The sequence below is a fragment of the Quercus lobata genome, chromosome 9 (genome assembly GCF_001633185.2).
Source record: "Quercus lobata isolate SW786 chromosome 9, ValleyOak3.0 Primary Assembly, whole genome shotgun sequence".
Classification (NCBI taxonomy): Eukaryota; Viridiplantae; Streptophyta; class Magnoliopsida; order Fagales; family Fagaceae; genus Quercus; species Quercus lobata.
In genome coordinates this window covers 45,512,357-45,537,358 of record NC_044912.1, presented here as the reverse complement: position 1 = coordinate 45,537,358, position 25,002 = coordinate 45,512,357, and the positions used below count along the sequence as shown (strand labels likewise).

The following is a 25,002-nucleotide window of genomic DNA, read 5'->3' as shown; positions in this document are numbered from 1 at the left end:
TTTCTCTCATACATTTCTTCTCCCTCACGTAAACAGAAACACATGCATACGATATCCTCTGTACATTTTGCTCAAACCATCAAATTAAAAGTCCCAAAAAAACGATAGGCCTTTGTTTGAAGGACAAAGATCCATTTCAGCAACTAATAATAAAGGAAAATATAGAGAGGTGAGAGATTTAACTTTGGTATGACAGTACACTACACGAGTTCAATGAACTCAAGTATGGTGGGCTTGCAACCCGAGCCAAACTCGAGTTCAATGAACTCGAGTATGAGCCTGGATTGTGGAACTACGATACCTGAGCCATACTTGTGTTTGGGAAACTCGAGTACTGTGTATGAAAAATTGCACAGTACTCGAGTCCACAAAACTCGAGTGTAGGACACACAGTACCCGACTTTGAGAAACTCGAGTACCAGGTGGCATTTTTTAATGCCCAAAATCCAACTTAGCCAGTGCCACATTGGCGGACTCACTAGGAACTCGAGTTCACTGAACTCGAGTACCATTTAGAACTCCAGTTTGTGAAATTCAAGTACCAAAAAAGTGATAGATTGCTAAATATTTCTGAAACAGTGCTAGATTGCCACAAACTTTGCCAAAACATGGTATTTGGCTATTTTCATCCAAAGGACGATGCAAATAGTGGAAGTGAAGACAAAGCATGAGCTGTAAAACAATATGATCTATCAAAGTCACACCCCAATCACACCACGTTGGCAAATATTTTTCAGCCCCTACAATTTTCAAAATTTACATCTTAAACCACAAAGCATGGAGGCAGATATTTAGTTATGATATTTATTAATTAAGATCAAATTACATTATGCAAGACCTTAGACTTTAAAATTTTTAAAAAATTAACTCAATTTTCTCATTGTAAAACTATATTATATAGGTTAAAAAAAAAAAAAAAACACTTTTGCTCCGTAATGTTTACATAATGAGTGCTTTTATAGTTCCTAATATTTTAAATGGGTGCTTTCAGCCACTAAATTTTCAAAATGAGTATAATTGGTTCCTTTGTCTAGTCTTTTTTTTGCTTTCTTGTCTCTATGTGCCTAATGTGTGCACTTCCCAACCCAAATGATCTAGATCCTCTTCCCCATTTGAAACCCAAATTGGTAATGAGTGCCCTTCAACATCACTACCATTGAATATTAAACCCAAATTGAATCTTAAACCCAAATTCGAATGATATTGCTCCTCTCAATTTCATTACACAAGACAAGTTCAAGATAACCCTTCAAGCTAAAATCCTAAAATCTTTATTGATTCTGCCTTTTAATTTCATTCAATTTGACTGACCAACTAGTTTTTATGGTTGCTGTTTTTGGAAGAACATGAAGCTACTAGTGATCTCTAGCTCAAGGTGAAATTACCCCATTGGTACTTGCTTTTGAGGGCTGCTACTAGCACGCGCCTTTGCTTCATTTTTAGCTTCTAGTCTTCCACTGCCACTGCCAAGTTGCCAACTTATGTACTCTTGTCACTTGAAATTGTATTTACAGGAAAATGTGCTACAATAAGTTTCAAGGTTTTATTAATTAATTCAAGGCAATATGGTTGCAATAGCATCTACATCTTCACAGATTAGTTTTAAAAAATATTACAAGAACAAATAACATATCAATGAATCAGAACATAAAAACAGTGAAGAACTAATGGTTTAATGAAGGGGCTAAATAGGGATTTGGGTGCACTCATTCTTAAGGAAAGTGTCATCATGGTGTAAGCCCGTACAGGGACAGAGTCAGAACTTGAAGTTAGGGAGCGGTTCTGCTGCTCGCTGTGTGCAGCGTTTCCGGCCCTTAACTTTACTGCTTTACCACTAAGGATTTTTGTTTAAAACTTTTTAAAGGGTCAAGTTGTTTGTTTTGGGTAAAATATGTTGATTGGTTTTAATTTTTTTTAGCTTTATTATTGGTAATTTTTTTGTTGGGTTAATTTTTTTGAGCTTGTATATTTCGGTTTAGATATAATATATTAATTTTTTATGGCTTTTAAAAGGAGGAAAATGATAAAACTACATAATTTTTACAAATTGTTAATGTGGTGAGTGGTTATTGGTAAATAAAAAGTGATACAAGTATGCAAACCAATAAAAATTTGCTAACTCAATAGTTTGTAAAAATATTGTAAAAAAGTTTGCGAATATATAACATTACCCTTAAAAGAATTGACGGCATTGTTAAGGGAGAGCAAAGTGTAATTTTATTGAAAAAATTGCTAAAATTAGTACCTATTAATATACTAATATTAAAAAAAAAAAAAAAAACTTTGGGGGCCCATTACCCCACCTAGTCCATATATAGCTCCATCCATGAGCCCATTTGTTTGTGATAGGACCACTCCACTAAGAGATAAATTTCAGAGCGGCCTATAAATAGCAAGGTAGTCAATACTGTATCGGAGGCTGTACCGATTTGGCCAGCAGTACGATATATTTTGGATACCGATCAATATCGGTGTACCGTTTCGGGTTTACTGCTATTTTTTATATTTATAAATAAATAAATAAATATATATATATATATATATGTGTGTGTGTGTGTGTGTGTGTGTGTGTGTGTGTGTGTGTGTGTATTATAATAAATTTAAAAGTTTACCATAAAACATTTCCTCAATTTAAACTAATTATTCATGGTTTTAGACTTTAGTATCAATTAAAAAAAAAAAAAAAAAAAATAAAATATATAAAAAATAGAAAGCATAAAAGTTACCATTCCATACTAAGAAAACAAATAAATCTAATAAGTTAATGCAAATAAGTTACCATTCTGCCCTAACAAAAATTCAAAAATTACAAAACTTAAAAAAAAAAAAAAAAAACTTTTTTCTGTACCGACTGGTACGCTCGATACTGACCAGTATTGCCCGAAATTGGTCGGTATATGGCCGGTATTTAAACCGGTACGAAACATTCATATTTCGATACCGGTATACATACCGGTATGGTACATATTGGCCAGTACCGGTACGGTATTGACTATCTTGATAAATAGGGATTTGGGTTTGCCTATTTTTATAGAAGGTCTCATTGCATGGTGTAAGTACAAATATTAAACACATATTTAATATATAGCTAGGTTGTTAGTAAAAGGAAAATGTGTTGCAGGTAACTGTTTCACTTTTTGTGTTGTATCAGCATTGAATAGCGATACGCCTGCTAAAGGCCTTGTTACATTGTATTCAAATTTGGCACTCTTCTATGTCATTTAAAACATTGTGTTCTTAGAAATTTTGCTATTTTCATCTTGATTAAAAGTGTAAAGACCAATTATTTAAGTAATAAGAAGATAGGGTACAAACTTGGGATAGTGTTAGGCATCAAAACCAACTTAATTGAATGGGGTGGCCTCTACTTGTACTACTTAACCATTTTTTAACATGGGTTTCACTGATACCATTGATTAAATTCATATCCTAATAGCTTTATCTCAATTCTCACACTTTTTTTGGCCTAACAGCACCTCGATCAACCTGTGTTGTGTCTCAATGTCTAAGGTATGATCCCCAGTAACTTCATCGAAAATAAATAAATATAAACATACTAAGCAAGATCATTAGCAAAGCAAATGTAAGATATCTTAGAACCATTTTTTTTTTAATGCTGAATATTTGTTTTTAACTCCTTAGATGTGAGTTAGGGATCCCGCTATATGGTTTTCACCTCTTAGAGATGAGCAAGGATGAGTACAAAATTCACTACTTGATTAAAGCAATCCTTCAATTTGTCTACGAGACTACAGTTTCACTAATAAAAATTCATATGATTTCTTGGACTATATAATAGCCTTGTCTTAGCTCCAAAGCCCCATGACAAAGCTACTATGAGTCTCATCCTTATCTGTAACACACCAATACATTAAGGAGAACTTTTTGATCCATCTAATGATGTCTACAGCTCTAACATCACAACCAAAAACAAAAAGCACTACATCACTCGTTCAACAGTAAAAGTTATATTGTTCTAGAAATCAATCATTAATATATTAAAAGATCAATCCTCCTTTGAGTCATTCTCGAAATCATTTTAAGTATTTTTCTCTCCATTTTCACTTGAATCTTAGTGAGTCATCCTCCAAGGCTATCACCAATGTTTTCCTGTCTCCCCTTACTTGAATCTTACATCGAGTCATCCTCCAAGTCATCAACATCATTTTCCTCTCCGGCCTCACTTGTGCTTGCATTGGTCTACAATAAAAGAGGTTCAAATTAATGCCCCAAACGAAAACTAATCCAAAAAAATAAAGAGATGAAAGAGAAAATTAATCCCAAAACAACGTAACACTAGATCATGATCTAATCAACAATCTCATTCTTATATACAATAATAAATGCAATTGATACCTAAGTCAGAAGATCCAACAAGCACAAGAACAAATATCAAGTCTTTTCTAACCAAATTCCTCAAGAACAAAAATAAGAATATATATATATATTTGTGTGTCAAACCCAAAAAAAAAAAAAAGAAAAAAAAAAGAAGAAGATTAAATTAGTGTTTCTATATCAGTGTAAACGAGTGAGATATGCTTGTGTAAAAAAATCTTATCATTTAGCTATTATATATAGGTGAAATGAGCACTTCATCACCGTAAAAGAAAAATGAGTTCATATATAAAATGGAAATTTATTTATGTTAGCTAGATGGTAAATATGATAACAAAACTCCCACACTTACCAAAAAAAAAAAAAAAAATGTATACCATATGTGCATGTCTGTTGATAAATATATGAAAAATAAATGTATAACTTATTTATTTGGATTAAACTTGCCAAAAAACCAAAAGCATAATACATGGCAGCGGAAGCAAATTATTCCACCAAAAGCCTTCTAAAAATGATTGCCAAAGTGGCACGTGCGTTTGTCAATAACTTTTTCTTTTATCTTTTAATTTAAAACTAGTTGAATTCACTTTTGTTTTAATGTATAAACTAACTCAATATTAAATAAACTAATTTAAAACTAGTTGAATTCATGTTCCAGTGCATTGCACCTTTTAACGACCAGTAGTGGAAAAGTATATTAACAATTGCAAGTGTTATAAATATTATATATTATTAACGTTATGTTACCGTGGAATTTAGGATATGTGACCATTGGGTCCGCATCATGTCACCTTCCTTGTGTTAAACTCCAACAAAAATGCTTTTAAGAATGACATAAAATAAAAACGTGATTCATAAAAAAAAAAAAATAAATAAAAAATAAAAACGTGAGAACATAGTCAACATACCTTCTGAGTGAATAGTTGTCGCAAGCATGGATCGTTGATTTTCTCCCAACTTCTTTTTATGAAGGTATTCACATCTTCCACCGGGAACAGACCACTTTGGTATGCCGACCAATAGTTTCCGTCCAGTCTAACATGCTCTAGCTTCTGCATGCTTAGGACTCCATTAGAGAAGATCTTCAATTCCGGGCATCTGTTCACACTTAGATCTTCCAGTGATGGGAATTTTATGGTGCGATTACCCAAGTGGAAGAAGCTTCCCAGAGTGGGTAAATCATAAAGCGACAAACGATTCAATTGATTGAAACAAATCTCATCTCCTGCTTCACCTTCTCCCTCGTTTGTGACTATTTCTCTCATTCTTTTGCATCCATGTAATCTCAATTCTTTGAGTTGGACCAAACTTTTGACGGTTGAGTAAGTTGCTAAACTAATCAACCCATGACATCTAAATACTTCCAAAGTGTATAAATTTCGGAAACACATTGAGGATGGCACTAAATTTTTTAATCTGCCGCAAGATGATACATGTAGAGACTCCAAATTTTGAATGCCCCTACCTTGTTGAGAGTTTTCCTTCCACAAATGCATCAACTTGGGCATTTTAGATATGTTAGAAATACTGGAAGATTGTATTGTATTTCGTAATGAGAGAATATACATCAGAGCCTTATATAGGAGGCGTAAGTGTAGTACAAGTACAAGTGTGCTATACAAGTAAAGTAATTGGACCTAAAGCCCATAATATAATATAATATACATTAACAGCCCCCCTCAAACTCAAGGTGGATGTGAGACCAGTTTGAGGTTGTCAACCAAATTACAAGTGCGTCCCTTAAGAAGTGACTTGGTGAAGATATCTGCAAGTTGATCTTTGGAGGAGACGGAGAAGAGCTTGAGAGCACCATGGACAAGATGATAACGGATAAAATGACAATCAATCTCGATGTGTTTAGTCCGTTCATGGAAGACATCATTGTGAGCAATATGAATGGCACTCTGGTTGTCACAATAAAGGAGAGTAGCAGAGGATGTGGACACATCTAAATCCTTAAGAAGCCATCGTAGCCAAAGGAACTCAGATGTGGTATCAGCAAGGGCACGATATTTTGCTTCAGTACTGGAGCGGGCCACAAAGGTTTGTTTCTTACTTCGCCAAGAAATTAAAGAAGAACCAAGGAGAAAGCAATAACCTGTAGTGGACCTGCGATCAGTGGGATCCCCTGCCCAATCAGCATCAGAAAATGCACGAAGTACAAGAGGAGACTGAGCTGAGTAGAAAATGCCATGGAAGAGAGTGCCCTTCAGGTATCGAAGAATGCGCAGAACAGCAGCATAGTGAGTAGATCGTGGAGCAGACAGATATTGGCTCACCTGATGAACAGCATAGGAGATATCTGGACGAGTAACTGTGAGATAAACTAGGCTGCCAACCAATCGTCTGTAAAGAGAAGGATTAGACAATGGTTTCCCCCCTGAGGGTGTCAAATGCGCATTAAGTTCAACTGGAGTGTCAACAGTCTTACTGTCAGTGAGTCCAGCTCGAGATAAAAGGTCAGAAGCATACTTGGCTTGAGTAATATAAAGACCATCTGTGGAATGAGTAATTTCAAGACCCAAGAAATAACTGAGATGTCCAAGATCTTTCATCTCAAATTGCTGACTGAGAAAATCCTTGAGTTCTTGAATGCCACTGAGGTCATCACCAGTTATGATCATATCATCCACATATAGAAGAAGCAAAATGGTGCCTTTATCAGTATGACGAAGAAATAAGGCAGAATCATACGGACTGGCAGTGTAACCCAAGCGAAAGATAGTGGAGCTGAACTTGGCAAACCAAACTCGTGGAGCTTGTTTAAGACCATAAAGTGCACGTCGAAGATGACAAACCTTGTTTGAGTCAACAGAGAGACCAGGAGGAGGTTGCATATAGACTGTTTCACTCAAATCCCCATTAAGGAAAGCATTTTTAACATCCATCTGAAAAAGATCCCATTTACTAGCAGCAGCAACAGCTAAGAGGGCACGAACAGATGAGATGCGAGCAACTAGAGTAAAGGTCTCTTCATAATCAATCCCATACTTCTGTGTAAAACCTTTTGCAACAAGACGAGCCTTGTAGCGCTCAATGGACCCATTAGAGCGAGTCTTGATCTTATAGATCCACTTACAACCAACCACAGACTGTCCAGGAGGGAGAGTGACCAGATCCCAGGTATGATTTTTGGTTAATGCATCAAGTTCCTCTTTCATTGCAATCTGCCATAAAGGGTCAGTGGAGGCCTCACGATAGGTTTGAGACTCGTGAAGTGTAGCAAGGGCAGTGTAACAATGATAGTCAAGTAAATGTGTAGGAATGGATCTTACCCGGGTTGAGTGGCGATGTGGAATGTCTTGTGGAGGATCTTTAGGTGGAGCAGGAGCAGGGGACCCAGGCTCTAGGTGGGGTAGCTCGTCATCAACCTGTTCATCTTCAACCTATCTAGGAGTAGCATCAAAAATATCTGGAGAAGGGTCAAAAGGAGGATCAAAAGTATTTGTAGAAGGAACAAGAGACTCATCTGGAAAAATTTCTAAAACAGAGGAGGTAGTTAGGGAAGAAGAAAGTGAGAGAGTTCAACAAACAATCGATGTTCCCAAAAGACAACATTACGAGAAACACGAAGACGATGAGAGACAGGATCATAACACCTATACCCTTTTTGAGTTTCGCCATAACCAAGGAAACAACAAAGTCTAGATCGAGGCTCAAGTTTGTTGTGTTCATGAGACTGAAGAAGAACGAAACAAGCAGATCCAAAGGATCGAAGGTGATGATAATCAGGAGGTGACCCAAAGAGACGCTCATACGGAGTCTGATTATGGATGACAGCACTTGGAATGCGATTAATCGCATGAACAGCATTAAGAGCAGCTTCACCCCAAAATGGGGCAGGAACTTTGGCAGAAAGAAGAAGAGCACGAACAGTGTCAAGAATATGACGAAGTTTTCTTTCGGCTCGACCATTTTGCTGAGAGGTACCTGGACAAGTTAGATGATGCACAGTGCCATAGGAATGTAACAAAGCTTGAAACGCATATTGAGTATATTCAAGAGCATTATCAGAACGAAAAGTTTTGATACGTTTGGAGAATTGGGTTTCAACCATTTTTGCAAAGTTGCTGTATATTGGTAAAATTTCAGAACGAGATTTCATAGGAAATATCCAACTATAACGAGAATAATCATCAATAAAGACAACAAAATATCGAGATCCACCAATACTAGCAACAGGAGAAGGTCCCCAAACATTAAAATGAATTAACTCAAAAATACTATTAGAAATGGATTCACTGTTATTAAAAGACAAAGCTAGTTGTTTTCCTAACTGACATGAAGTACAATCAAAATTGTCTTTGGACACAGAACCCAGCAGACCCCTAGAAGCTAACTGTTGTACCCGAGAAGATGATGCATGACCAAGACGAGAATGCCAAAGTGCAAGAGATGGTAAGGAAGAAACTGCAGCAGCTGCAGTAGCAACAGAAACAGGAGCAACAGGTGGAAGATGAAGATTGTCCACGGGAAACATACGCCCAACTCTAGGGCCGGTCCCAAGCTCTTGTCCCGTCCTCGGATCCTGCACAATACACCCAGAATAGTCAAAAATAAGGAGATAACCTAGTTCAGCTAATTGTCCCACAGAGCACAAATTATAGGATAGGTCAGGTACATGGAAGACTCCAGGAACAGAGAGGTTGGAGGTCGAAACAAAACCTAAACTATTCCCATGCATGGTGGAACCATCAGCTATATTAATATTTAGAGGGTGTGGTGCAGGGTCAAGTTTGGAGAATAAGGAGGAGTGAGGTGTCATGTGATTGCAACAGGCAGAGTCAAAGAGCCAAGTTTGAGACTTACCGGGTAGAACTGAGAGAGCAGTGGAAAGAGATGCATTACCAGCCATACGAACAGCCTGAGCTATGATCTCCTGTAGTTCAGTGGGAGAGAGGTTGATAGTGGATCCAGAAGACTGGAACTCAGCTGAAATGGAAGCCATCGGCGGAGTAGGCTCAGTATTAGCAACGGCAGCAGTAGATTTGTTGCGACGATAACAAGTCTCAATGGTGTGGCCAGGACGCTTGCAATAGTTGCAGAACTTTTTGTTAGTCTGCTTGCGACGATTGCTAGAGCCAGAGGAATCACCTGATTGTTGAGGTTGCTCTATGGGTGGAGCAGAAGGTGTAATAGCCAAAACATTGAGCTTATTCTGAGCTTGAAGGGTTGCAAGACGAGCTTCTTTTCTAACCAACTCATTCACAGCAGTATCAAGAGAGGGAGCAAGACTGCGATTTAGCAGCTGACCTCGAATGGGCTCAAAATCCTTGTGAAGGGACATCAGGAATTCATAGAGGCGAAATTCATCTCTGATGGAAGCATATTGTTGAGCATCCTTTGAGCATGCCTAAGTTGGATCAGAAAGGTCAATTTGGTCCCAAATGAAGCGAAGCTGATCATAGTAGTCATTGATGGATTGCCCTGGTTCTTGTCTGAGTTGATGCAATTCAACCACTAACTGATATTTCATGGAGCCATGAGTAGTGGAGTACCTTTTGGCCAACATATCCCATGCTGACTTGGCATCATCATAGCTGCCCAACAGGTTGGAAATGGAGGGAATGGAAGTGTTCCGAATCCATGTGAGGATCATGTGGTTGTGACTATCCCATTCAATCATACGACCAAGGAAGGCAGTATCTTCTTCACTTGCTCCTTTGACAGGAATGGCGACTGCACCAGTACAATAATGCCAGAGCATGCGACCCTTAAGAAAACTGCGCATAGCTTGAGACCAAGATAAGTAATTTTTGTTCCCCTCCAATACAGTATTGATGGGGCGAGGAAGAAAAACATCCTTTTTATCCATTTAGAGACACAATATGTAAAAACAGAATGCAAAAATGAAATCTACGTGAAAAACTGGGTAAGGAGAACCTGGACTGCAAAAATCAACCCTGGTCAAAGTCAACGGCCGGTCAAAGTCAACGGTCAACGATCGGTCAACGGTCAGCAGATGACGTCACAAGATGACGTGGCGCTGACGTCAGCAGATGAGTGGATGCTGACGCAGCTAGGGCTGACGTGGCACTGATGACGTCACAGGTGACGTCAGCTTGAACTGATGACGGCGCGTGGGTCTCTGACGCAGAAAATTCAAGCCGCGCGTGACGGCGCGTCCAACATCTATTTACTGCGAGGCTTTCACCAGCGGGTAGATCGGTTCAAGACGAACACAGTGATATCTCCAAAAATTTGATCGGAGCAATATTCGTGGCGGCGATGACACGTGCAGTGTTCTGTGCAATGTTGGACTACTCAACGACAGCGGCTGCAGGTCCGGAACCCAAGGGCGACGGCTGGAAGACATCGGAGTTTCAACGGCGAGAGGCTGTGGCGACTGTTGTGATAGCGGAAGCGATGTTGAGAGTGGAGTAACACCAATACAGAAAAGACTGCTAAGAAAAGGTCAGAGCAGTGGCTCTGATACCATGTTAGAAATACTGGAAGATTGTATTGTATTTCGTAATGAGAGAATATACATCAGAGCCTTATATAGGAGGCGTAAGTATGCTATACAAGTAAAGTGTAGTACAAGTACAAGTGTGCTATACAAGTAAAGTAATTGGGCCTAAAGCCCATAATATAATATAATATACATTAACAAGATAGATGTAAAGTTGTCAAACGTTCGAACATCTCAGCATATTGTCCTTCGTTATCGCCAATTCCACATGGACAAATTTTTTCCAAGAAAAAATTAACGAAGTCAAGCTCCTTAAGATTGTACAATCCTTGAACAAATACCCAAGGGAATGCTGTTGACCGATCTTTGCTGTACAGCCCGAGGACTTCTAGTTTGCAAGAGAACCGTGCTTTTAATCGATCGTATGTCTGATTTATCGTATCATCCCTATTTAATTTCAATTCTTCAAGGTTAGACAATGTATCTTGGGAAAGATCAAAGCATTGAACAAAAGAAAGGAAAAGTTAGTGTTCTTTAAGCAAGTTTAGGATAATATTCCCAACTATTTCAAGTAGGGATAGAATGTATCTAATCAGTGGCAAAGTTAGGATATCAACTCAATTGGGGAAGATTAAATGACAAAATTGAAAGTATAATTAAATTGGAAAAATAATAATGGGTATGAATAACAAAATAGGTACACAATACTATGATATGCTATTGTCATACAAATCTCTATGACATTGTGATTGTCGGCGACTCCATCGACAAGCAAAGTCTATGTCGGTGTACTTCTAGAATCATCGTTTGACTCGATGAGTTCGGTGCGAATATCGCAAGGTTAAGGATGTTCTATCTTTTATGCCTGAACATGTGTAAACACTTCAACATGCTGCGTAATGTATTTTTAGAAGAAATGGAGTCTAGGATTTTGATATGATTAGTTTTAAAATGAGTTAAAATTAAGTGTGGGTTTGGATCCGGCTGTTGCGGTTTGCGTTTACGTTTTGTTTTGTTTTTTTATTTTTCCTCTGTGCACACAAATGGCTACTGTCTATGAACAGTAGCCATATATTGTTGACATTTTAGTCTTTTTATCAGTTTTATGAGTCCCGTGAACAGTGTATGAGATTCACAAACTTCACTCTTCAGCAACTTTTTCATTAAAAATGGGTCCTACAGTACTATTCACACATTTAAAAATTATTTTGCTATAGCGTTTTTAGTTTTCAATTTTCAGTTTCAGCAAAATAAGTTCTATCCAAACAGATCCTAAAAGGGAACAAAAGAGATAAGGTTATGAGGTGGTAGTGTCTCATTGGTCTCTTAGAGATTACCTAAAATCTAATTAGGTAGAAAATGATTTCATTTGGTTTAGGCGTGTTGAAAAAACAGATGGTGCTGGGTGTGTTCATGAATGCATTTGGGTATTGCGAGATTTCTCTCTCTTCATGACTCTTTGTCAGAAAAAGTTCACTTTTTTATGAAAAATTGAGTTATATTTCCAAACACAATTTTTGTGTTTTCAGTACTTAAAAAACTAACCTGAAAACATGGTGACAAACACACTTTTTTGTATTATGAAAATTAGAAAACAAATTTTGATTTTACTTTTTTGATGACTGTTTTCACATTGTTTTGAAAACAAAAAACACCAATACTCTAACCAAACAGGAGTGCGCCCACTATGAAAAGACAAAAACTAGTATGATGGTAGTTGTTTCTTTCTTCGAGTAAAGGGGCTTTATGTATGTGTTATTAGGGGCAATTTAACATCAAATAATATTATATATGATTTTGGGGAGGTCGTGGGGCAATTGCTTATATATGATTTTCTAACATAAGAAACTTATATTATTTTGGCCAAAAAAAAAGAAACTTATATTATATATGATTTTCTAACATCAGATAATAATATGTCATGATTGATTATCTTGGGTAATGATTACATATAACACCATCTCACACTGGAGTAAACCCCACAAATGAACTACTGAGCTGAATGTGAGAGAGGCATGGTATGCAACTTGAGGGATTTGGTTTCAAACAAGATCACTCATGCACAAGGTGTTTTTTTTAAAAAGGAAATATAAAAAGTAAAAAAGATCCAATTCAACTATAGTTTGCCACTTGTGGTTTTAAAGGTGGGTTTAAAAGTTGAATTTTTTACCCTTTTTTTTTTAATTTTTAAATATGATAGATTTCAATTTATAGTATTGATTGCATTATTATAGTTCCTTATTATCAAGTCAAGACACCTAGTGATTTTTTGTGTATGTGGAATTTGAACCTAGATCTTTTTTTTTTTTTTTTTTAAATAACAGACTTTAACAGTTGAAGTAGTTGGAACCTACTAGAAAAATTGTAAGCCAAAGACAAAAATAACCAACAAAATATGATGTTAGGATTTAAATATCTTAGTTTGTACAAGCAAACATGTGAATCAAAATTTGTCTTGTTATAGTCTTTAGAGTTTATAGGTATGTTAAGACAGGTGCTCAAGGTTTTGTTTCTCAATGTGCAAGAATGAAAATTTGATTCATTTCGACTGATTGAAAACTTATAGTTTTGATCAATTGAAATGCGTTTTCACTAAAATGGATTTTTAGCCTGGCAGCCCATCAGGCGATTAGGGTTTCAAATTTATTTTACTCAATATATAAAGAAAACCCTAAGAAACGTTTTTAAGAACTTTGGAGCTACTCATTTGAGATCTAAAAGATTTTGTGCCTACTAGGGGTGGCATTAGCTTTAGTCCAAGGTGTTCAAATGAACTCCAAGAGCTGCAAAGAAAAAAAAAAAAAGAACTAATTTTAATTTTTCTTTTGTTTGACCTTCTTAAATAAAATTTTTAACACCCTGAGTCCCTAAAGAAATTATATATATATATATATATATATATATATTTTCACAACAAATCCTAAGTAATAGGTTGTTAATGTCTATTACAAGAGTGGGCAAAATAGTAATTTTAGTAGTGAATTATAATTAGAATTGTAACAACCTACCACCTAGAATTTGTTGTGAAAATGTTGTGAATATAGCACTTCTCAAGTCCTTGACCATAAATCTTTTCTAAGTCCAACTGAAATTAGTTTGAATATGATCCTATTAGCAATCTATTCTTACAAATAAAAGTAACAATTAATTTATACTTCTGACTGAATTTGTGAATGGAATAGCCTTTTTTTTTTTTTTTTTATTATAACCGGTCAGAAACTTTTATTAAACTAAGCAAACTGAATACATGTATATGAGAATACTTGTATAAGTCCGAGGACAGCTACAAACAGCTAGCCATAGACTGAGGCTACCACAACGTAGCTAAGAAAAGACACCTACTAAAAACTTAAATCTGAGATGCCATTAGCTTTTGGTACTCATTCAGTAGACCCTCTGCACCAATCAAAATAGTCCTTGGGTGAGTTTGTTTTTGTTCTAAGTAGACCTTATTTCGGGCATTCCAAATAGACCATGCCACTGTTGCCCAAAGTTCCAGGCCCTGTTGGTCTAAGCTTTGCACCATGAACCCGAATAGTAAGAAGAAGTCACGAGCCTTATTGGAACACTTTTGAATCTTTCCCTTAACCAAGGCACATACATTCCTGGCAAGGGGACACTCCCACAAGATATGCCCAGTAGTCTTGGGTTTTTGTGGACACAAACCACAGACCTCTATAATGTGAACCTTCCTTCTGTGTAAATTGTCCTGAGTAGGTAGGTTGTTAAAGCACGCCCTCCATACGAAGGTTCTGACTTTTGGTGGTACATTTAGTGTCCAGAGTTTCTTCCAGGTTGGCTTGTCCCACCGGGCCTTCGAGTGCTCCATTATTTGTTAATGCTTCAGCCGGAGTGTGACATAATAAGTGGTCTTGACTGAGACGGTCCTTGACTTATTCTCCATCCATATAAAGGAGTCCCTAGCTTGTATATTATTGAAGGGTGGAGCTAGAATCTCATTTCAAGTTCTGGCCGTAAACAGTGTATGATCCTTGCCTCTATCCCACTATCTTGTATTAGCATCTATCAAGTCACTAACCTTCAACTCAGGATTGGGTTCACCATTGAAGATAGGGTCGTGAGACAACCACTTGTGTGTAGTGACACTAATTCACTTATTGTCGCCTATTTTCCATTTCGAACCAACAATGATCACATCTCGAGTAGACAGAAGACTTCGCCATACGAATGAAGGATTGTGGCTCAATGGGGCCTCCAAGAATGTGTTACTGGGGAAATATCGAGCTTTGTACACTCGATAAAAGAGAGACTAAGTGCCATGAATCAATCACCATGATTACTTAGCCAACATTGCGAGGTTAAAATCATTGATGTCTCAAAACCCCATACCTCCTCTATTCTTGTCCATACACAACTTCTTCCAGCTCACCCAATGGATCTTTTTCTCATCGTATTTCTGTCCCTGCCAATATCTGGCCAAGGTCGAGTTGATGGCGTCACACATTGCTCTTGGAAGCCTAAATAAGCTTAAGGAGTAAGTCGGTATGGACTGTGCAACTGTCTTTATAAGTATTTCTCGGCCGGCCTTAGAGATGAATTTCTCCTTCCAACCTAACACTCTCTTAGTAACTCGGTCTTGGATCTCCCTGAAGGTGGTTGTCTTAGTTCTACCCCCAACCATCGGCAAACCCAAATACTTTTCGTAATCCGTCATGATTTTGGCTCCAAGCAAATTTTTGATTAAGTCCCGAATTTCTTGTTTGGTGTTTTGGCTAAAGAAAAGGGACATTTTTTGTTAGTTAATGGCTTGTCCAGAAGCTGATTCATACTGTGATAAAATATGTTAAGCAACACATGGCACTCTTGAACCGTGGCTTGATAGAACAATAGGTTGTCGTTGGCAAAGAGCAAATGAGAAATGTTCACTCCATGCTGACAAGATATAACTCCTTTAAGAGACCGGTTCACTTCAACCCTTCGAAGCATTGCAGACAACGTTTCAGCACAAAGGGGGAACAAATATGGTGAGAGGGGATCGCCTTGCTTGATTCCATGGGTGGGTTTGACCAAACCACGAGGCTTTCCATTGATGAGGATCGAGTAAGAAGTGGTGCAAACTGTTTCCAAAGCTAGCCGTATCCAAGTATCATCAAAGCCAAGTTTGGTCATCATATTCCGTAAAAATAGCCATTTAACCCGATCGTAGGCTTTGCTAATGTCCAGCTTCACTGCCATTTGACCTCTCTTCCCTTTCCTCTTATTTCTCATCTTGTGTAACAACTCAAATGCTACAGTGGTATTATTAGTGATCAAGCGATTTGGAACAAAGGCACTTTGAGCATCAGAAATAATATTAGGCAATATTAATTTAATACGATTAGACAAAACTTTAGAAAATAACCATGATACCACATTGCCTAAGCTAATGGGGCCATAATCTGAGATGTATTGGGGCTCATTCTTCTTGGGGATAAGAATAATGTGGGTATAGTTCATCTTGTGTAAGAGGTGGCCAAAGTTCAAAATAGAAAGAACAGCTTTAACCACATCATTCCCTATAATATGCCAGCATTTTTGAAAAAAGAACAGGGACATACCATCAGGGCCCGAAAACTTAAAAGGGTGCATTTGGAACAAAGCTTGCTTTATTTCCTTTGATGTGTAGGGTTGAAAGAGTTGGCGGTTTATATATGGGGTTACTAGTCTATCTATTGGGTCTAGAACAACCTCCATGTTAGTTGGTTGAGCTAAAGTAAACAAGGCTTTGAAGTACTGCTCCACTGCATCTGCAATTTCATCATCCGTGTTACACCACTTATCATTGGCATTATAGGTCTCTGCAATGTGATTTTTTCGTCACTGTTGGCTTGCCCATTGATGAAAGAATTTGGTGTTCTTATCACCCATAGGAAGCCAAATGGATCGTGACTGTTGTCTCCATGCCCCTCCTCATGGTACCGTAACGAGTTTATATCAGCCCGTACACCCCGAATGGCATCATTGTTCTCTGCCTTATTCTGGTTGGCCAGTTCTTCCAGTAGCTTGTGTTTTTCCTAGAGTCTCACATTAGCATTCCCAAAAGCCATATAGCTCTACCGCACCAGAGCTTGTCTACACTTCTTAATCTTTTCAAAAAGTTGAAACATTGGGCTCCCTTCACATACTAACCCCACCCATGCCTCACGGATGGTGTCTTCATATGCTGGGTGGGTCACCCATTTTTCCTCAAGCTTGTGTGGGATTTTCTTCTTTCTTGTAGATGTACTCAGGTTGTTAGTGCTAACCATAATTGGGATGTGATCAGAGTAAGAAGAGTGTAGATGCTTGACTTTAGCATGTGGGAACTGTTCTCTCCATTCCAACGTGGCACAAGCCTGATGCAAGCGTGCTTGAACAAAGTTGTCGCTCTCCCGTCCATTACTCCATGTGTATATGCTTCCCTGAAAGCCTAAATCAATCAAAGAATAGTCAAGTAAAGCTTCCCAAAAGTCCAGCATAAGATGTAGGGGCTTTGGGATACGACTCTATTTTTCTTCAGACACCAAGATTTCATTGTAATCCCTCACACATAACCATGGGACTAAGAATCTAGAAGAAATGTGGCGTAAAAGCCGCCATGTGTCATGCTGCCTGTGCTCTTCGGGTCGACTGTAGTGCCCGGCGAGGCTGGCCACTAGCCTCCACCATTGATGCAGTTTTGTCCGACTTATGTCCCTCAGACCAAGGATGTTTTCTGGCTTCCTTGGTGCTTACAATTTCTGTGCTAAGTTCAGTTTCTAGCTTTCCCCTTTTTACGCCAACCTCATCATGGTTCATGTCATTAGTGTGCATGACATTTTTTGTGGGCCTTAGAAGCTTTTTCCACATACCCTCCTAAGTGTCTTTTGCATGGGATACCTCCTGTGTATATGGTTGCACTGTTACCTTGTCATGCAGCACCCCATCTAATCCTTTAGGGACTATAGTTGGTTGCATGAAAGAAATAGGCATACTAAATAGGCCACTATGCATAGTTGTCATCTCATTAATAACTCCTCCCATATCTGTAGGCCCCAGTATAGAGCTAGTTTCCTTAGGTGTAATGTCAACTTTCAGTGTATTAGGAATGGGATCTCGTGAATCTCACTCAGTCCTATTCTTTTTCGGAAATTGCGTGATGGCCATAAAATCCATCGAGATATTATTCTCACCAAAAGAAGCATTATCCTCGGTCAACACTAAGGTTTGGTCGGTGTCCGTCGGAACCTTAGTGGCTTCGTGGCTATTTGGTGGGACCCTATCATCATCGGTCTCCCTAGTCGGAGCAAAATGTGTGTCCATTGGGTCATTCCTCGTCTGAGTTTCTGTCGAACCACTGCTTCCCATAGCTCTTTGTTGGAACCCAACTTTCAGCCAATCCCCATAAGGTAGGTCTTCCCCCTCAGTAACCTGGACATTGCATTCCTTGGCTTCATGATTGATTTTACCACACTTGAAACACAAACCATACAACTGCTCATATCAAAACGCGATCCAGGTCTTATCTCCCTCAGGGTTGACTATCGAGCCACCTCTACGAATCGGTTTGTCTAGAGGAGTCACCACACGAACTCGGAGAAAGCACGCTTGGTCTATGGTAAATGCCTTGTAGTCGACTTCAATGACTTAACCTAGGCTGTTTTCGATCTCCAGGCCTGCCTCTGCATTGATGTGATCGAACAATGGACCCCAGATTTGTACCCAAATAGGTAAGTCGGTGAAAGTGAGTGAACGCGTCATCATGCCCCGTTCCCATCGCTTCAGTACCAAGATCGATTATCAAAGCTCCAGGGTTCGTTATTCACGACCCACAATACCTAGCTCTCCATTGCAAACTTAAATTGAAGTAAACCATCGACAACCTCGATTATCTTCCATACTGATCAAAGGAGGTTCTTGGCGGCTCTCAAGTATAGTGAACAGGGTGCTAAGAATTTTTCTAGAAGGCTGAAAGAGCACTCTTCTAGGGTTTTATCCCTTTTGTCAGGCCTTACTATGATAACTTCGTTTTCCTTTGAAGTTAAGTTAATCTGTTGCAAACGATCAATAACTTCAGCATCCATCTCAGTGTTCAAGGTTTCAACCCCTTGGTCTAGTAACTTCAAAGAATAGTGAGGTGTAGAAGAAAGAAAAGGGAGGAAGAAAGAAAAACCACGAGGAAAAAACGTGGTGAAGAATGGTAGCTCACCCTAGACGAGAAGGAATGCTCCTAGCGAGAGGAGAAAAAATTGACTTGTGAATGGAATAGCTAATTTTGAATGTGTTTTTAATTTGTTGTTTGTTTAATGCGGACTGAGGCTTGGGCTAGTCAATTCATCAGTGATTAGCGAATGTTAATACTAAAAGACAATTAAACAATTAGATAAGGAGTGATTCTAAAAAATTAAATATAAAAACATTAGACAAGAGGCATAGGACAAGGGAGTGATTGAGTGAAGACAAAAGCAAAAGTTAACACAACAAAAGTTTTCTTAATATAATTACAAAGACCAATAGTTGTCAAAGTTGAGTTGAATTGTTAAATAAAAGAATTGTAAAGGGTAAACATATAAACTAATAGATAAAAATATTATAAGCAATAATAATTAGAGTTCACTTAACAACAATAATTAATATGTTTATTGTATTTTTATATTTTTAATCTAAGATTGAAATCCTATTCTAGTCTAATCTGAGTATATATGTGTGTTAAGCTTCTTTCTAGAGACTTGAACCCGGCTCTTACTCCCCCCTTCCAACTTCCTTCTATAATTAATATGTTCATTATATTAAGAAACAATATACCAAATGAACTTATAGTTTATCTTTTATAACCTTGCTAGTACTATGAACAAATTTGTAATAAGGAAACCATGTAGACCGCAAGATTCTTCTCCTACTCAAGATTCATCTTCTTAATGAACCCCATAGAAAAAAAAAAATCCTAGAGCCGCCACTGGTGCCAACTGCTTCCAAAGTTGCTACTAGTGTTCATTCTCATACAATCAAAATCGATGAATCTGATGTTGCTATAAATTAGTCATCAAAGATGCGGAGTCTAATCTTTAAGGGAATATTGCATTTGAGGATTAGAGGTTCACATTGCAGCGTACTGCTGTCAAAGATGTCTGTGGATCTTAGAACTTAGTTTGATAACTATAGTTAAGTTTACAAAGAATAGAGTTATCAAGTCTGTAAACATTTATTTAATAGTGGACCTGTTCACCTCGGGATTGATAAGGTCAAGTCCTCCAAATTTTTTCCTATGTAATTAGTTTGTTTTATAGGTTTTTTCCTTGATCATAATATCATATGGTTTTTTTTTTTTTTTTCCACTCTATTCATGCTATTGATGTTTATCTTATTTTTAAGGGCTATTCATAATAAATCTAATAATCAAATTGGCCTTAAATGTGATTAATAATCATATCTGACAGTGGTCTAAACCCAACATGTGACAAATCATATGCAAAATTATGGTTAGAATCGGTCGAGATACCCCTCAAAATTTTTCCCTAATTCATATGCGTTAACAACTTTTTTAATAAACTGAAACAAAAAATTTGAAACTATCACGAGATCAGCAAAACATATTAGTCAAACTTAAAATTCTGAAATTATTTTAGAACCAAACTCAAATAAAATTTTAGAAAATTAAACAATAATATGGAATCCGACCTACCAACCATAATTAATTTGAAAATTATCCATTGACTAGTAAAATGAAAGGCTTCTCTATATAAATTATCAAACACAAAAATGATACCCTAATTAGTTTTAAAGAAGATGATTTCATATAAGGTTTTAGTTAGTTGGATATCTCAATTATGTCCTTCATTTTCCTAAAAAGAAATCTGAAAAATATCGTTAAGGTAGTCATGAACCTATCCAATGTCTCTAATTTCTTATTCTGAACATTTACTTGTTACTTCGTATAGCTTCAACACAGCTACGGTACAGCTGGAAACTGGGCTCCTAATCCTACTAGGCTTTTTTTTTTTTTTTTTTTTTTTTTTTTTTTTTTTTTTTTTAAGTTTTTTATAGATAACCTAATCTAACTATTTATATGTAGTCCCACTAGCCATTTTAGTATTAAGAAATTGTTATTAAATTTAGTTTTTTGATTATTTTATGATAATTACACTAGCTAGTGTCATATACATGTTAACAAAGAGACAAGTACAAATCCATACCTTTTCAATTGGAAAGAGGGGCCCCTGAATCTGAACATGATGCCCCAACTCATCTCTTTCTTGGAAGCTTAACTCATTCGAAGCAATAATCTTCACTTTGTCACAATTCTTTATCCTCAACCTTTTCAACGATGGCCACACTAAAGTGTGTTTTCCTGGATAAAAATACTTGAGTTCAGGCAGCGATTCAAGAACTAGAGAGGTTATTCGTGGGAACACAAACTTAATTGTTGTTTCCACTCCTTCTTCCAGGGCAACAATTTCCTCCAATCCACAATCGTGTATTGTTAGACTCTCAATTTGTTCAAGACTCTTGGCCACTGAGACCGGAAAAAGACTTTTCAGAATTTTACATTGAAAAACTTCAACAGTATGTAGATTTTGAAATGTCAAAATTGCTTCGAGATCCAAACTCCATACATGCTTAAGCTTCGGAAGATTGAATAACCACAGGAATCTCAACTGAGTTGATACTGTATCACAAATTTCATTGACATTTGCCCCTCTAATTTCAAATACCTCTTCTACAGAATTGCAATTCCATATATCCAATTGTTCAAGATTCTGGAGTCTTCTCAACATATTAGGCGGAAAAATGTTAATTAGATTTTTACATCCACCCAACTTTACTTGTTTGCGAAAGGAATTTGGTACGAGTTGATGATTGTGCCACAACATCTTCAGGTTATCCATGTCAATGATTTGTGTAACCTCCAAGTTAGGAAACGCAACCTACAGTTCTCACATATTTATTGACTGAGTCAATAACATAGCCTTTATGTTCCCAAATAATTGAGAAGAAGAAGATTTATGTTGGGAAAAAGAAATAGAGACAGACATGGGAAAGGTTAACATTAAATTGTATTCTAAAAAGCCACGTGGCTAGTACAACATGGAGCAAACTAATGAAAGCATTTTGGAAAAAAGAAACAAACCACCCTTTAATTGAAGAGAAATTTTGTGGGAGTACAGAGGTTAGTTTCTTCAAGTTCAATTCTTTACAAAATGTGATGGCTGTACTCTCGAAATTCAGATAACCAAAAAAATAAAAACAAAAACAATTGAATTGTTTGATTTTTAATTTTATTTTTGAGAATCAATTGAATTGCTTGATTTGCTTTTGTAAGATTTCGTGAGTTTAGGGCAAATTATTTAGGTAAGAGATTCTATGTATTGTATGAACTGGCTTTAAATCACATAATGAGAAATGATTAAGCAGTCACAAATTTTTATAAAATTATTTGGGATATTGTTTAACAATTGATTATATTAGTACTAGTATAACATCTACTCTAAACAATAGTCTCCAATTTAATGAGTTCGAAATAGTTGAACTGGTATGAGTTAATTAACCTTAACTCACATGATTGAAATGCATGATTTCCCCTATACTAAGTTTGTCTCCCTTTATTCAGCAAAAAGAAAAAGTTTGTGTCCCTTTGTATACTGTATCCCTTTCTAACCCCTAGTAAGCTCTCAACCTTCATATGGAAAAATAATAATAATAAAATAAATATTAACTCCACAATATTTTTACAATAATTTTATAATAGCAACAAAAAATATGGTATATTAAAAAAGAAAGAGTAAAGAAAAAATCAATAGAGAGCCATTTTAGGAGTGGTGGTGCACTTTAACCAAAAAAAGAAAAAAAAGTGGAAAGAAAGAAGTCATTTTTTACGGAGGAAGTGTTTTTTTTTTTTTTTTTTTGGGAGAACCTGAAGGAAGGGTTTTGATTGTACTGCACGTTAGGATAGCTGTAAAAATTCGGTCGTGTAACTGAAGTTTAAAAAAAAAAAAAATGATTGGACCAGGACTCGGTGGTGCACATTTAAGGGGGTGGGGTAGGGGGGAAGCATATTTAATGAAGGAAAAATTAAAGGCTAGTAAACGAAAGACATTGATAAAATAATAATAATAATAATAATAATAATAATAACTCGTTGCTAAATCCATGCAATGCACGGGAAAAATTATAAAATGAGTTTAAAAGAGAGCATAATTATATTTAAATTAAAATAGTTAGCATAATAATAACTAAAAAAAGAGGAATATTTAGCATAAATGTATGAAATGCTTTTAAATAGGAAATGACATTAATAATACAATGTAAGATGCCATTTGAAAATTATTGATATAAACTATCCAATAGACATTGCATTCATTCTAAAATAAGTTATAGTCATAAATAACATTTTTTTTAAAGAAACAAATCATAATAACACTGTATAACTATAAAAAAAAAAAAAAAATTTGACATAATAAAATGACTTACAATTTAAATCATATATTCATAGATAATTGCATTTTTTATAGTATATTTTCTTAAAAAGTAAACATAATTGCATTTTTTTATAGTATATTTTCTTAAAAAGAAAACATAATACATAAACCTTTGAATTATTATTTTTAATTTTTTGAAAGTAATGATTTACTAGCAAAATCTAGCAAAAATTTATATTTGCCTTAGCATTAATTTTTGTTCTTTATTGTCTGTTCCATACCAATTATTTTGATAAGACTAATGGCAGATAGTTAGAAAGGAGCATAAAATATATGTGAAAGATGAACTATTATTAATATTAATACTAAATGTAACATATTTAGTATATATATTTTTTCTTTTTAAATAAGTAAGTCATTTATATAATATGTACCTTTTAGAAAAGTTTCATTTTAATGTTATGAATGCAATTTTGATGCCCATTTCAGTCTATTTATTAGAATAGAATATGGGCAATACTAAAGATACTAAAAATCCCACAACACAAAAGTTGTGTCCTTAACATTTTCTATATAATATTTCAGCGCTGACTTATTTTGGGTTATTGCTAATATATATAAGTTAGTTCTATAATAATAATAATATTATATTATATTATATTATTATTAATCTAATGAATGTAAAACGGTGAAAGGATATCTTAAAAGCAAATTGGAAGTTTATATACTCTCAAATTGGTATTTTTGTAATTTAGTAAATATAGAAGGGTGCTTATATATCACGCACCTTCTAGGAAGTTCCTTTTTCAGTTTTGCTAAAATCTACCCCTCCCTACATTATTATTATCTCCTATCACTGTAACTCTTTTTCATTTCTTTCTTCTTCTTTTTTCTCCTCTTTCTTTTCTTCACTGTAACTTTTCTTATAGTTCTAGAAATTGAGATTGAAATCTCTTTATTTGGTTCTTACTCTTCAAATGTACTCCCATTCCTGTCCCTCCATGAAGGTGGCAAGCCCAATCACTTGCTGAGACAAGGTCTCCTCCTCTTTAAATGTACTGCTTCAGCCATCGTTGGTATCACCCAAAGCTACAAATATAAAATTCTAGAACTCCAAAGCAATTTTTTTTTTCTCTCACAGTGCCCTCCGTATCTCTTTGTCATCTCTTTCCTCTTCTCTTTATTTTTATTTTCTTTTGCCCACAATAAAATCCACTGCCTTTTTCTCTTCTTCTTCTATCAAATGCTTTGAAAGTTGAAAAATGGGAAATGGGTTTGGTGGAGTTGGGACCGGAAAAGTTGAAAATAGAAAACTTCAATTGAGAGAGAGATTTAAGGCCTGAGGCTGAGGGAGAAACAATTAAGAAGATGAAAAAAGATGAAAAGAAGCGTACCTGAAAGCAATGATTGGGTTTTCTGGATCATTCGAGATAGAGACCGGAATGGGAGAGAAGGAGGTTTCTTACGCTGGTTTTCAGTTCGCTAATAGTCGGGATTTTGTTTTGTTTTGTTTTGTTTTGGAGGAAGGAGAAGGGGTGGATCTTTGTTTTGGAGGAAGGAGAAGGGAAACGGTGGAGGAAAGAGAAAGGATCTGCATTTTGTTTGTCTAAGGTGGAGATCTGGGATTTGGGGAGTTGGTTTGGAATCCAAATCTTCTGTCCTACTTTTCCTGCTCAATTCTATACTCCACCAATAAAAACTTGTCACATGTTAATATAATTAAATAAATACTATCATTATTGACTTATTAATATTACCATTATTAATTAATTATAGTATTTAATTAATTATGTTAACACGTGGCAAGCTTTTATTGGTGGAGTATAGAGTGAAGCAGGAAAAGTGAGACAGAAGATTTGGACTCGTTGGTTTGGCCTTTGG

The 25,002-nt window shown here is 36.3% G+C and overlaps 3 protein-coding genes across 3 annotated transcripts; all 3 read right to left on the bottom strand.

The window, feature by feature from the left end:
- Positions 1–3,763: 3,763 nt before the first annotated feature.
- On the bottom strand, positions 3,764–5,845 carry LOC115959500 (probable disease resistance protein At1g61180). The gene is made up of 2 exons (XM_031077918.1): positions 5,244–5,845; positions 3,764–4,200 (listed from the first exon to the last, which is right to left on the bottom strand). The coding sequence occupies exons 1-2, from the start codon at positions 5,841–5,843 to the stop codon at positions 4,132–4,134; spliced, it is 669 nt and encodes a 222-aa protein (XP_030933778.1). The 5' UTR covers positions 5,844–5,845; the 3' UTR covers positions 3,764–4,131.
- Positions 5,846–7,721: 1,876 nt separating this feature from the next.
- On the bottom strand, positions 7,722–9,622 carry LOC115961850. Its single transcript, XM_031080758.1, has 3 exons — positions 9,145–9,622; positions 8,626–8,754; positions 7,722–7,804 (listed from the first exon to the last, which is right to left on the bottom strand). The coding sequence occupies exons 1-3, from the start codon at positions 9,620–9,622 to the stop codon at positions 7,722–7,724; spliced, it is 690 nt and encodes a 229-aa protein (XP_030936618.1).
- Positions 9,623–10,941: 1,319 nt separating this feature from the next.
- LOC115961848 lies at positions 10,942–21,624 on the bottom strand. The gene is made up of 2 exons (XM_031080757.1): positions 20,899–21,624; positions 10,942–11,175 (listed from the first exon to the last, which is right to left on the bottom strand). Exons 1-2 carry the CDS (start codon positions 21,589–21,591, stop codon positions 10,942–10,944), a joined length of 927 nt encoding a protein of 308 aa, XP_030936617.1. The 5' UTR covers positions 21,592–21,624.
- Positions 21,625–25,002: the final 3,378 nt, after the last annotated feature.